The sequence below is a fragment of the Amyelois transitella genome, chromosome 28 (assembly GCF_032362555.1).
Source record: "Amyelois transitella isolate CPQ chromosome 28, ilAmyTran1.1, whole genome shotgun sequence".
In the NCBI taxonomy this organism is placed as follows: Eukaryota; Metazoa; Arthropoda; class Insecta; order Lepidoptera; family Pyralidae; genus Amyelois; species Amyelois transitella.
In genome coordinates, this window is record NC_083531.1 from 2908643 (window position 1) to 2924039 (window position 15397).

The following is a 15397-nucleotide window of genomic DNA, read 5'->3' on the forward strand; positions in this document are numbered from 1 at the left end:
TTATAGAGCGTAGTCGAAACGACGAAGGTTAGTATTAAACGTCGTAAAATAAGGTTAGTGATCTAGGGTTAATAAACGTGGTGTAACCTTGGACTAGCAATACATTCCTTACGCCGAAATGAGCCAGAAACGCAATCGTTCTATTAACTGGGATGAAGAAGAAAAGGTAATTTGAAAACATTATCCCTACAAGGCACTCAGTGACTCATCGGGAACACTCATAGAAAAGGTTCCCTACACGTTTATTAAAACTGATATAGACTTCTGTTGGGTTTTTGTAGAAACTTTACTAGTATAGCGATTACGTAATACAGATAGTTTGGCATAGATGGCGGTATCGGTCACTAGGCAAAGAACAGAACTTCAAATTCGGGGTGTCGTCGCGAGTTCATTAATTCCACATATTGAAAAAAATATAAAAGTTGTTTTATTGGAGTTTTGGACAGTAAAAAAATTATTGTAGTTTTATAATAGTGTTCACTTTGACTCGGGTAAGTTAGTTTTTGTATTGTTGTAATTTATGTAAGAAAAAAATCCATTTATTTGAACGTTCCAGATACGGTACACTGTGCCTTAGTCTTCCTTTTTACCAATACGTACTATCGGTATTTTACTGACGAATATATATTTTTTTTTTAGATTATGGCTAGAAAAAGATTATTTGAGGAAGAAATTATACATTTCTTGACTATACCATCGGGTAGCGAAGATGGCGAAGATTCTTCTGCAGCCGACAGTGATGAAGATACTGAAAGATTACGATCCACTCTTAGCTTTTTGCCAGAATCACTTAATGACATGGAAGCAAATCAATGTCCTTCTACTAATGAAGATACAAGTCACGAAAACAGACATGAACCAAGCCCTCGACCCAGTACTTCGGGTGCAATTTCAGAGCCCACTGCAGGTATTGTTCAACCGTCACCAACAGCCAGACAATCTTCGACTTTTGTGAGTATTGCCACATCTAACAGAACTAAAACCAAGGTCTCTTGCTCTCAAAGAAAAAAAAGGAAGTTCATCTGGAAAAAGAAGTCTTTTCAACCAGTTCTGCCTCAGTTTACTGGAAACACAATTTTACCGCCATCGATTTCACAATTTGAAACACCCTTACAATATTTTCTATGGTTTTTTGATAATGAATTATTAGAACACATCACAGAAGAAATGTACAAATTTAGCATCCAAAAAAATGTTTCGAAGCCATTTCATATTTCAGTGTCAGAGTTAAAAAAGTTTTTAGGTATATGTTTGACCATGAGCTTAGCACCACTGCCAAATATACGAATGTATTGGGCAAGTGAACTGGGCATACCGTTGATAATGGAGACAATGCCAATTAATTATTTCAAAAAAATCTGCCAGTACTTACATTTTAATGATAATTCATTGCAACCACCTTCAGGTTCGCCAGGCTATGATCGTCTACACAAAATCAGGCCTTTATTGGAAACACTGAAGAAAAAGTGTCAAAGTATACCAAAAAGAGAAGCGTTGTCAGTCGATGAGCAGATGTGTGCGACAAAGGCTTCAAATTTTCTACGACAATACCTTCCGAACAAGCCACATAAATGGGGGTATAAGCTGTTCATACTTTGCGATGATCGTGGGTTTGCTTACGACTTTGAAATTTATTCGGGGATGGAGAATGATCCTAATCTTAGATCCTCAACTGAACCAGACTTAGGAGCAAGCGCAAATATTGTCGTACGTCTAGCAAGGTTCATACCCAGAGACCAACAATATAAATTATACTTTGATAATTATTACACATCGCCAGAATTAATTTCATATTTGTCAAAACAAGGTATACAATCATTGGGAACCCTGAACAAAGGTCGGTTGGGAAAAGATCTAAACATACCATCTCTAAAAGATCTGAAAAAAGATAAGATCGATAGGGGATCCTCCGAGGAATGGGTGGCTAATGTTGATGACACAGAGATTGCTACTATAATGTGGTACGATAACAAGCCAGTTGTGCTCTCATCATCGTTTGTGGGACGAGAGCCAGTACATCAAGTGAAGAGATATTGCAAAAAAGCTAAAAAATATATTTATGTTGATTGTCCTCAAATAGTGAAAATTTATAATCAGCACATGGGAGGTGTCGATCTGCTCGACTCATTTCTGGGTAAATATAAAATAAAAATAAGAACCAGAAAATGGTATTTGAGATTATTTTACCACCTTCTAGATGTTGTGGTTATAAATAGTTGGTTGCTATACAGACGAGTTGGAGAGCAGAACGGGACACCAACCCCTCTAAAACTGAGAGACTTCAAGTTTGAAGTTGCAAAAAGTCTCTGTATGTCTGGTCTATCGATGAACAAGAAAAGAGGTAGACCATCATCTGCGTCTACTGAAATTGAGCTGAAAAGGACTAAGCGTAATACTGCAATCCTGCCTCCTCCTGATGTCAGAAGTGATGGGTTTGAACATTATCCTATTTGGGGTTTGAAACGTCAACGCTGTAAATATCCCGGATGCAAAGGCAAAACTTTCATTACATGTGAAAAATGTCGTGTGGAACTTTGCTTCTATAAAGATAAAAATTGCTTTCGGAATTTCCATCAATAGCACTGTTATAATTTTATTTCGTTTATTATATTTTTTTTTCTTTTTAAGGGCTTACAATGATAATTATAAAACATGTTGTATTAATCAAAGTGGGGTAGTCCATTTGTACTGATTCGATGCCAAAAAGTAGTATTAAGGCACAATGTACCTCAGCGGGAACCAAATAAAAAAAATATATTTCTACGTAAATATTTGGTTTTGATTTTTTTTATTATTTTTCCCGGACTTCTAGTGGTAAACTATATAACATACATTTTACTCGAAAAGAAAAAAAAAATCGTGCCTTGTAGGGTTATAGTGCGTGGGTGCGTGGTCCTTAATTCAAATAATGAAATGATAAAATGTGATATTATTCTCACTTTACAGCAATTGTTGACATCTGTGCTAAAAGATTTTGCCCTAATTATAGAAAATAAATCTTTGGACACCAATACCAGCAAACTAAAAACGAAAGCTTGGGAAGATGTTTGCAAAAAGTAAGTTCTAATATTTATAATAATAATATCTCACTCCATAACCCAATAATCTGGTCCACTTAACATCCCATCCACATAGCCCAAATCAATTGTTCCCTTCCTGGCAATAGTTTGGCAGATGTGGAGTCCATAGTCGGAATCCCTATATTTGTCAGCTACCATGACCCTAAGAAACCCCACAAATGGGGCTACAAAAACTTTGCCCTTAGCGGCAATTCAGGATTTAGTTTAATAAATTAAAAATGCTGAAACACGTGTTCTTTTATTGCAGTAAAGGGTTAAAAACAAGATGATTGAGTTGAAGAGGAAGATTTTGACAAATTTGGACACATCCACATTATTACGGCAATATGCCGTAATAATATGATGCAAATCACTTATTTGAGATGCGTAGTCAAAACAATATCACGGTCGAGTAAACATTGGGTCTGACATTGATAGTGAAAGTGCTGATGCAGCAAAAAAAAAGTTTTGTATTTTAACCAAACTGTATTAATCGAAAATGGAAACCGGCCGTAACTAGCATGCTTTTCTCATCACTAGTTTAAGTAGTGAACAAAAGGTTGGTCTGTTGTTTTCATGTTTATACAAATGTTTTGAGCTAGGTGTTACTGTTATCATCACGATGCTGCATCGGATTTTTCCATGTTTCAATGTATGAGGTGCAATTGAATGCAAACGGATGGAGATCTTTCTTTTCGAGGATTATAAAAAAAATTGAATTAATCGATCCTTGTCATGCGCTGAAATGAGTAAGAAACGCTTTTATTGAATTAAACAATTTTTTTATGATTCATTTGGAGCAAAAATTTATTATAATTTACTAGTAAAACTTGTAGAATTGGAAAAGAGCAAAGGCTGCTGCCATCTGCCAGGTAAATATGAAAAAGAAAATGAAATGTTTAAATGAAGAGGTTTGCCAACAATAGATGAAACTTGTTGTAGGGACACAAATGTACAAATACAGGTATGCTCCATATATGTAGGTATGTGTAAGCAAACGTACGAAGGTATGAGTGTCTATCTATGTAGTGGTGGCTGCGCCCACCTAATCTGTTTTATTAACAAAAATCTCTTCCTCCAAACTTAATTCGACTTTACGCTAGGACTTGATAATTCGAGAGTAACAGCGCATTAAGTTGTAAATTTTTTTGTTATTAATAAACGTGGTGTAACCTTGGACTAGCAATACATTCCCTACGCCGACTTTAATGCGGATGTAATGGCAACCCAGTAGATTTAAAAGTAAAAAGAATGAGTTATTGAATGAATAAGGAATGAAACTGACGTCTGACGGCTCCGACGCTGTCAAATCGAAAATGCCAAATTGATAAATCACATGATCGTGTGCGTGTGTTATTTTATTTTCGTTTAGTTTAATTTCGCCAATCTTCATTTTCAAATTAATAAATACTATCTACGCTGTTATTTAGGAATTGGGAAAAGTGTGCCGCGATAAAATGAGCCAGAAACGCAATCGTTCTATTAACTGGGATGAAGAAGAAAAGGTAATTTGAAAACATTATAGTGCGTGGATGCATGGTCTTTAATTCAAATAATGAAATGATAATATGTGATAGTATTCTCACTTTACAGCAATTGTTGACATCTGTGCTAAAAGATTTTGCGCAAATTATAGGAAATAAATCTTTGGACACCAATACCAACAAACTAAAAACTAATGTTTGGGAAGGTGTTTGCAAAAAGTAAGTTCTAATATTTATAAAAATAGTATCCCACTCTATAACCCAACAATCTTAATATTATTTACCTTATTTACAGATCTTTAAAGATGACATACCAATGACTACACCAGTAAAAAGAAGTTTGGACATACATATGGGAAAATGCCAGGGTATGTATTGAGTGAGGAAATACACAGTGCTCCCTACCACAGGCTCCGGGGTTATTAAAGGAATTAAATAATGTTATAAATAAAGAACATATGTTAACTGTCTACAGAAGTAAGATTATAGATTAGATTGTTTATTTTAATATTTTTTTTTAGGTGTGCAAACAGAAAATTCTTGTTAATAACAATGTTGTGGGTCATAATGGTTCAAAGCCAAAAACAGTAAATATATTATCTAAGTTTTCTGCCTATTATTTATAACTCACTTTTGTATATCAACACAACAACGACAGAAATTTTGGTCGGTTTTCAATTATTTGTTATATTACAGGACCAAGATGACTATGTAAATAGAATGGTAAATCATAGCAAAATGTTAAAGGATGAAGAACATATGAGGCATATGGAGATGGCTGAGGAAGAGCATGCAATGAAAATGGAAATACACAAAAAAAAATATGGCTGAAGAAGAGCATGTATTAAAAACGAAAATACAAAAGGAAAAATTAAAATCAGTCATATGAAAGCAAGAAATATTAGAAGAGAAGCATCTTTCTTCATAATTAATTTTTAATAGTTGTGTAAGGAGATATTATATTGATATTTAGAAAATAGAAAAAAAAAATATACTGGAGCTCAGGGACCTGTACAATCTGACACTAATTTGCCAAAAATAAGTACTAGCAGTGGCGTCGTAGTTCGCCTTATACCAGAAGGACTCAACTACAAACAATTTTTTGATAACTGGTACACGTCACTACCCCTTTTGACGTACCTTAACAAAAAAGTTATTTTACCAATAGGCACCATAACAGCTAATCGTATCCCAGGCTACAAGGTTCCAGTTGAAAAAGATAAAAAGGCCGAGGAACTACTGTAGAAAAATTGACCACAATTGACAACACTGATATTGATATATCAGTGTTGCCAATTGTGGTCAATTTTCTGGTCACTACTGATGTAGTGACCTGGTACGACAACAGAGTTGTGAACTTAGCTTCAACTTACGTTGGCAGCAAACCATCATCTGAAGTACAACGTTTCAATAAAAAAGAAAAAGCATATCAAAATGTATCATCTGGAAATTGTAAACAATCAGCATGAAAACTACGGGAAGAAAAAAGATGGAGATAAAGAAATTAATGTCATATAACAAATAGAAACAAAAAAGAAGAGACTACACAGAAAACACAAACAGCTTACAAGAGGAAAAGATGTGGGACGTGTGGCAGTAGCCGACATTAATCAGATGATGAAACATGTCCAGCAAGGAAAAAAGTGCCACTATTGCGGGAAAATAGGACACTTCAGACAATATTGCAAAACACCAAAGGGGCCTACAAAACGGAAACATGAAGAATATATAATAACCAGAGATAAAACAAACTATACTAGGGGAAAACCGCATTATGCAAAAGACAATAGATATAGAAAAGCAAAGTAGAAGTAGACAATGTTTTTAATGTTGAAGACAATGCAACTGTCGAGTGCACGTCTTTTTCGTGATTAAGGAGAAAGAGTGAGTAACATCGAGGACTTAATATCAAAAGTTTACCCTGAAATCAGCAAAATAGACTAAAAACTAAAGATCATCAATGGATGCGTCAAAGGGCAATATTGGCAGCGAGAAACAGTAGCGTGGATAATATTAATGACGTAATTTTAAGTAAACTTCCAGGAGACATAGCTACCTACACATCTATTGATAATGTAATGGATCAGGTCGATGCGGTCCATTACCCACAGGAGTTTCTTTGAACCCAAGTGGCCTTCCCCCATATGACCTCAAGTTAAAAATAGGTGCTCCAATAATTTTACTTAGAAATCTTATTTCATATAATCAAATTTCTTCGCATAAACGTGATCGTTGCAATAGTTTTGACTGGTCAAGCAGTTGGTCAAACAGTACTTATACCTCGCATCCCAATGATTCCAAATGATTTACCTTTTTATTTTAAAAGAATTCAATTTCCCGTTAAGCTATCTTTTGCCGTTACAATTAATAAATCACAGGGCAAACATTTAAACACGTAGGAATTGATTTATGTCAAGCCTGCTTTTCAATCGGCCAATTGTATGTCGCGTTGTTGTAGAGAAAACCAATATGTTTTTATGCCACAAGAAAATAAAACTAAAAACATAATTTAGACGCAGAAGTTCTTTAAAATAATTAAACTTAAAAAATAAATTATCAAAAATATCACAGAAAATGACACTGACAAAGTCATGGGTAACAGCTATAATTTATAAAGCTGAGGAGGCTGTTCGCAAAAATAAATGATGCCCAAAATAACTATTTCTCGCGGACGAAGTCGTGGGTACAGCTAGTATGATATATACATCACTACGGGAGTAAAAAGACGAATTGTGGCAGCAGCATTAAACAATAGAACCCCATATGAGCTGTGGACTGGCTCTAAACCTGATATAAGTAATATAAGAATCCTCGGAAGCGCTGTAATGGTCCATGTTGCAAAAAGAAAGAAAAGAGGAAGAAATGGGACAAGTAGTCGTCCAAATGTATTTTCATTGGATATCCAGATAATATCAAGGGATACAGAGTATACAAACTAGAAACAAAAACTGCAACAACCAGTAGAGATGTGATCATCATCGAGAAGGAATCTGATCTGATCTGAAAAATCCTGAGCATCTCATCGAAATGCAAGAATCAGAATGTTGATCAGTGAAGGATAGAGAGAAGTCTAATGATCCCGAATCAAGATCTAGCCAAAGTTGGCCTGAGCCACATGTTTGTACATAAACACCTAGTCAAAATGAAGTATTTTAAACTTTGAAATTTATTCAGGAATGGAGAATGACCCAAACCTCTAGGTAGAATATATTTATCTTCAAATCCTTCCATCAAAGATCTAAAAAAAAACTAGAATATATTTATCTTCAAATCCTTCCATCAAAGATCTAAAAAAAAACAAGGCAGAGAAGGTTTACCCCGAGGAATGGGTAGCTGATGTTGATGGAACAGAACACGTAACTGTCATGTGGTACGACAACAAACCAGTTGTACTAACTTCATCTTTTGTGGGTCGAGAACCAAACCAATCAGTAAGGAGGTATTGCAAGAAACAAAAATAAATACATCCAAGTAACTTTACATGCAAGTAACGTAAAATTGTCAAAATATACGAGTATAACCAACTCATGGGCGGGGTGGATCTCCTTGATTCATTTTTGGGCAAATACAAAAATAAGACTTCGAACAAGGAAATGGTATTTGAGATTATTTTACCATCTATTTGGTTATTATACAGAAGAGTTGGAGAGCAAAAAAGGACACCAACATCACTAAAACTAAAATACTTCAAATATGAGGCTGGTAAAAGTCTTTGTACGTGTCAATTACCAAAAAAAAAGCGGTTGACCGTCATCTCTGCCTGATGAATTGGAAATGAAGAGAAACAGAGCTAATACAGTGATCTCACCTCCAGTTGATGTAAGACGTGGCGGATACGAGCATTTACCAGTTTGGAGTGAAAAACGATACTTTGCCTTCTTTACAATACTCTCTATAATCCTGCATACCCCTCATATCTGCGCAACCGCTTCACCTTTGTTTGTCCTGTCGATACTCCATGCAGGTCTCATCGTAGGACCATGCTTAAATTCCCTACGCATCGTTCGGCCACTTTCTCCAACTCCTTCTCTGTCCATGTTGTTAGATTGTGGAACTCACTGCCTCCTGAGATACGTGACTCTAAATCACTGTCCCAATTTAAAAAAATAATTAAAATTTATTACCTCTCCAAGTCTTGCTAATTTGGTATATATTGTATTTAAGTTTATTATTTTGTATTTATATATGTATTTTATTATATTTTATTTATGTATTTGTTTATGTATGTCTATTATTAGTTGTGTGAGTGGAGTACACGCCTGTCACCCTTTCCATCATGTCTCCTATCTCGGGTCTGCTGGAAGAGATTTCTTTTGAAATAAGCAGAAACTTTGTAATTTTGTTTCTTGTGTTTATCAGTCTGGATGTTTTCTGTGTACATAAATTAGTAAATAAATAAATAAATAACGATTTTATCGCTCGCATCGCATTAGCTAGATCAATGAGCATAGTAGTAAATCGGATAAAATAGTGGCTAATTGTAGATCGCCAGAGAGTCTAACAATCAACTCCGACTCCCCAAGGGGAGTATAGGAAGACCTGACGTCGCCTACAGCCAGCAGGTCAAGAGGAAAGAAACCTCAAGAAACAGCAAGGAAACAGTGTCAGTGACAGTGTTTTTGGGGAATTGTTGTGCCCGCCCGATAACGCCGCTATCTCGCCGGGGCTTGCTACAAATAGTCAACACTCCCTTGTTTCATTTGTACAACCTATCGTGTTTCTTGACGGCCCCAGGCTCTACCGCGTCGCGACATCCGCGATCCTGCGACTCCCCACGTTTCCACGGGTACTAGGTACAAAAGAACTGGCGGTGACAGCGTAATCAGCACAAAACAGTGAAGGTGTGCGTCTACAGTCCCGCACAATTATGGTTGTCTATTACCAGAGATAATAATGTTGACGTTAACGCCTAATAACGTCTTTAAAACTAAGGTAGATGAAAAAGGTGAAGTAACAAAATATATTGCACAGCTGGTAGTAAAAGGATGTTCTCAAAAGAAAGAAATAGATTACAAATTATGATAAAAATAAAATTATGCAAGACATATCAAGAAGCAATTGGTTGCTGATTGTATATTTCACAAATTACTTGACCAGACATTAGCTTAGTCATTAATTTGTTAAGTAAATATAACAACAAACCGGAGATGCAGCATTGGCTGGCAATTAAGAGAGTTATAAGATACCTAAAAGGCACACTGGATTATAAACTCATCCATAAGCAAAATCCTGAAGAAGTTATTACTCGTGATGCCGACTGGGCGAATTCTGAAGACGTAGATGCTCATGTTCGGGTTACAAATTCTTGTTTGGCGTCTCGAATTCCAGCTAATGGATCCTCCATTAGCTGGAATTCGAGACGCCAAACCACTGTGGCTCTATCCACAACTGAAGCGGAATACATGTCCCTATCAGCATGTGTTCAAGAAGTTTTTATTGAGTGGTAAAAAAGAAACAACGCTGCCGTAAGGTAAGATTTGGTTTTATTGTATTATTTTATTACTTGTCAACTTATTTCAATTAAATTTTACCATGTACCATTTTATTTCCAAAAAAACTAAAGACAGATAAAACACTGTTGATTTAAGATGGTCGTACCTCACATTCCAATTCGATAGATTTGTTAGACTTTGCCAATGAGAACGATGTTATTATTTTATATTTACCCAAGCCACACAACACAAGCTCTTCAACCTCTAGATCGCACTTTTTTCAAACCCTTGAAAACCTTTTATAATCAGGAAGCAAATGCATGGATCTTGAGAAACAAAACCGGAACTTTAACGAGTCTACAGGTTCGATAATTAATGGGGAAAAGCTACAATTGTGGGAAATGCGACATCCAGTTTCATGAAGAATCCCAGACTGATATGGGTTTCATGTTTCGGTGCGAAATCATGAAAGCCACATCAGTCTGGGAGCATACGAACTTTTCCGAGAACACGGCTTGCACGTTCTTTCCTTGCCACCCCACGTATCTCACAAAATGCAGCCATTGGATCTTACAATATTCAGCTCGCTGAAAATGGCCTACAATAAAGAATGTGAGCTCTACATGGTAAACAATCCAGGGAAAAAAATAAGCCAATACGAGGTTGGAGAACTCTACACCAAGGCATTTAATAAAACAGCTAACATAAGCAAAGCTATCAGTGAATTCAGAGCTGCTGGAATTTATCCTATCGACCCTGACAGATTTAGGGACAGCTTTGAATGCTCACTGTATGCACAAACCGATATCAATCAAACTCAAGCAAGCAGTGCTTTGGAAACAACACCTGCGCAAAATTTAGCTGGGCCTATTGATACAGCCAGACTGAGCCAGACACCGCCAATGCAAACACAGGTTACGACCATCACTCCGATTCCGGAAAATGACAACTATTTGAATGCTACTGCCATATGCACTCCTCCTTCGCCATCCACCCCTGTGCCACTCACTGAAGTAACTAATGTGCTTATCATACCTCAAACACGCACATCCTCTAGACGACATAATAAGAAACATTCTCAAATTTTGTCCAGCAAACTAATCAAAACTAAGTTAGAAGAGAAAAAGAAAAGACAGAGTACAAGAAATTCTAAAAAAGAGAAAAATCCCACCAAAAAAACAGAAAAAAAGAAATCACAGAAGATGGTTTCAGCTAAAGGTAAAGGAGTCAAAAATTTAAAGAAGGCTTTAGGAGATGAAAAAGATGAAGAGTATTTTTGTATTATGTGCAATGACAAATATGAGTCACCACCAACAGAAGATTGGATAATGTGCTCAATTTGTAAGCTTTGGGCACACGAACAATGCACTTCTGGTGAGACCGGCAAAGGTTACATAATTATGTGATTTGTGTAAAGGAAAGAAATTATAATGTAATTGTAACTGTTTCAAACGCCATTTCTATTTACCCCCTACCATTCTCATTTGCCCCGCGGACTTATCTTAATACCCCATAGGGTGTCGGGTAAATCGAAACGGCGAGGTTTTTTGTATTCCTTTATTGTTCCAACAAAACGTTGATTATCAAGAGATTTTTTGTCAGTTATAAATAGAAAGATAAGTAATTTCTTTTTTCAAGACTTCAATTTGGTAACGTACATAATAAACCTTGGAAAAAAGCCGCATCCAGTGAAAATGCTATGTCAAGATTTAGAGCTACAGGAGTTTTCTCACTAAATCCAGGTGCTATTCCAGAACACGCCTTTAGTGGAGAGCCTATAGTTTCAGTTGGTATTGACATACATACATATAATCACGTCTAAATCCCTTGCGGGGTAGACAGAGCCAACAGTCTTGTAAAGACTGATAAGCCACGTTCAGCTATTTGGCTTTAAATATAGAATTAAGATTCAAATAGTGACAGGTTGCTAGCCCATCACCCAAAAAAGAATCCCAAGTTTGTAAGCCTATCCCTTCGTCGTCTTTTACGACATCCATGGGAAAGAGATAGAGTGGTCTTATTCTTTTTTGTATTGGTGCCGGGAACCACACGGCATATGACGATATATTGGTATCGACGATAGCATTGAATCTAAATTATTAACTAATGCTGATCCTGGTCTAAGTACATCGAAAAAACAGTCATCATTTTATCAAATGATGACTGTTTTTTCGATGTACTTAGAGTAACCGACACCAATGAGAGTTTTAAATGAAATATCACCATTGCCCAAAACAATTCAAGAAGTACGTAAACATGCCAAGCAAAAAAGGTGAGTATTCTATTGACTTCTGAGGAACATATAGAGAGCCGTAGAATAAAACGAATCTAACAGTTTTTCATCTAGGCTTGCTTTGACTTTCAAATTAAAAAAAAAAGAATGACTTACGAAAATTTCTCCTCGCACTGATCACAGTAAAACCAAATGGGATACTTCTTGGACCGGCACTCATCGCCCTCCTGATGGGACTTTAGGAACCGCAGATATCGGCTAGTGTAACCGCAGACCGTGCAGTAGTAAGCCCTGAAAATAACTTCGATGAATGAGTGAGAGTGAAATAAAAAAACCTAAAACAAAATGGCGTCCGTAAGTAGGTACAATAGCAGACAGTTAAAGTAAAACAATACAACATACATACATACATATGGTCACGTCTACATCCCTTGCGGGGTAGACAGAGCCAACAGTCTTGAAAAGACTGAATGGCCACGTTCAGGTATTTGGCTTAATGATAGAATTGAGATTCAAATATGTAGTGACAGGTTGCTAACCCATCGCCTAAAAAAGAATCCCAAGTTTGTAAGCCTATCCCTTAGTCGCCTTTTACGACATCCATGGTAAAGAGATAGAGTGGTCCTATTCTTTTTTGTATTGCTGCCTGGAGCCACACGGCACGCTCGCTCGCTTCATCCTCATTCATAACTTTACTAATTCATAAAATTTATATGCATTGAAGTATTCTACACTCTACACTGGACTGGACTTACATGAAATGATGCAGATAATGATCCAAAACAGTTCTTTTATCACAGAATCTCTGGTCACATATACTACAAACTTCTAATCCTTGCCTCTGTGAATAAAAAACATTAAATATAAATAACTGGAAGCCGCCCGCGATTTCGTCCGCGCGAAAACCCGCGGTTGGTCCGGGATAAAAAGTAGCCTATTTGTTATTCTGGGTCTTCAGCTACCTACATACCAAATTTCATCATAATCGGTTCATTAGTGCCGTGTGGTTCCCGGCACCATTAGAGGAAAGAATAGGACCACTCCATCTCTTTCCCATGGATGTCGTAAAATGCGACTAAGGGATAGTCTTATAAACTTGGGATTCTTCTTCTAGGCGATGGGCACAGTAATATCAATACTATCAGTAAGCCCAAAAGCTGATCGTTTGAAGACTGTTAGCTTTAACTACCCCTACAAGGGATAAGGAGGTGATTATATGTAATGTATGTATCGGTTTATTAGTAGGAAAGTACAAACAAAAAGACACAAATCACTACAATCAAGGGAAGCCTTATATTGGATCATGATTACACTTTCAGTTGCTTGTGTGCAGGTTAACCTACAATGTTTTCTTTCACCGTAAGGGCATCAGTTAGCACACAAACTAATATACCTCAGATATTAGTCATTGATACATAGCTGAGGTAGGAATTTAACTTGTTATAAAAATAAAACATTTAAATTACCTCGTCATGTTTCATCAAATGTTCAGTGTATTGATTCACATCATCAAATCCATACACACATTTCTCACATTTAAAATAAGCGTTCTTATAAATATTGTTCTCCCTCTCCTCTTCCAACATCTGTTGCAACTCCTCTATGCTTATTCTCTTTCTAGAAACTTTACAGCGTTCCAATACTTTACGTTTCGGTATATCAAAAGCTTTATTGTACTGGTAAGGTATTAATTCATTATTATCTTCATCATTGTGACCAGACATCGGACGCACTTGTTCAAATTCATCAAGTTCATCTTTATTTTTATTTTTGTGTGCATCATCAGTCTTATACATTGAATTGCTTTCAATCAGATAAGGCTTAGTTCCCAAGGCTACATTTAAACGATCTTCACCATAGAGTTCATTACATGATAATTCTTCATCAACATCTAAATCTTGATACTCTATCTCTTCATAGTATATGTTGTTGACATGATTTTGTTCATAATCATCATTCTCGTTCAATACTTCATCACTATCATCATTTTTAAACTGTATTCGGCTCGATTGGTCTTCGGTGACTATTTTGACACCATCAACCATTAGTTCCCATTTCAAGTTTGAGATTGACTTGATAGAAGTCTAAAGGGGATCCGAATAAAAAAATTTATTAATAATACATATAATTGGGGCAAAAATATTTGTTTTTGTATCAATGTATGTTTGTAACATGATAACTTTTGATTTTAATGAAATTTACATGTATGAATGTTAGAATCTGTCAAGAATTTTAATTAGTTAAGTAGTCTTTGAGATATTCACAATTTTGTAAGAATTTAAATGTTTATAAGATTAAGTTCATGGTGGAAGACAATAAAATAACTTTTGCTCAAGATATCTTCATTAAATATGCATGCCAATTTTGTTTTATTAAAGTTATGTTGATGTCATTAAGTGATAACTTGTATCCAATTTTGAAATTGAATCTATAACATCAATGTTTTGACGGCCTCTGTGGCGCAGCTGTAGTATGCATGTCTGTGATCCTAGGTTCAAATCCCGACCAGGGCATGATGAGAAAAGAACTATTTCTGATTGGCCTGGGTCTTGGATGTTTACCTATATAAGTATTTATTATTATTATAAAATATACATAGTATTGTTGAGTTAGTATCTCGTAACACAAGTCTCGAACTCACTTTGAGGCTAACTCAATCAGTGTAATTAGTCAAAAACAAAAAAAAAATGTAAATCACTCACCATGTGACCTTCCAAGAACCTGGTAAACATTTGTTGGGCCTGCAATGCTTTTTTTCTGAACTTGACAAACTTCTTCACTGTAGAAGCACATTCCCAACATAACTTGTTTTTATTTATATTTAACTAGAAAATACATTTAAGGCATTAGCTTTGAGATAATTTAGAATAGAACCACTCTATATCTTTTCGATGGATTTTGTGAAAGGTGACTAAGGGTACTTATAAACTTGGAATTCCTCTTGTAGGCGAAGGGCTAGCAACCTGTCACTATTGAATCTCAATTCCATCATTAGGCAGCAGCGGCATACAGCTCAACATGACTTTCAGTCTTTTCAAAACTGTTGATTCTGTGTATCCGCCTGTTAGGATATAGCCGTGACTTTTTTAATTACATCCTCACCTCTCTGGAGAACAGCCCAAGGTATGGCTTTGACCATAGAACCTGGACTGGGTGAATCAGGTTTTTACACCAAGCAACACCCATCCT

The 15397-nt window shown here is 36.1% G+C and overlaps 2 protein-coding genes across 2 annotated transcripts in view; one reads left to right on the top strand and one right to left on the bottom strand.

The window, feature by feature from the left end:
• Positions 1 to 15397, bottom strand: part of LOC106139787 (zinc finger protein 529) — a 37691-nt gene that overhangs the window by 21771 nt on the left and 523 nt on the right. The window contains exons 2-5 of the mRNA XM_060952528.1: positions 14911 to 15033; positions 13675 to 14292; positions 12964 to 13049; positions 12365 to 12499 (exon numbers count right to left, since the gene is read on the bottom strand). Of these exons, the coding sequence (XP_060808511.1) occupies positions 12365 to 12499; positions 12964 to 13049; positions 13675 to 14292; positions 14911 to 15033 (962 nt within the window). The remainder of the gene's footprint in view (positions 1 to 12364; positions 12500 to 12963; positions 13050 to 13674; positions 14293 to 14910; positions 15034 to 15397) is intronic.
• LOC106129194 (piggyBac transposable element-derived protein 3) lies at positions 178 to 2864 on the top strand. The gene is made up of 2 exons (XM_060952435.1): positions 178 to 491; positions 640 to 2864. Exon 2 carries the CDS (start codon positions 643 to 645, stop codon positions 2578 to 2580), a length of 1938 nt encoding a protein of 645 aa, XP_060808418.1. The 5' UTR covers positions 178 to 491; positions 640 to 642; the 3' UTR covers positions 2581 to 2864.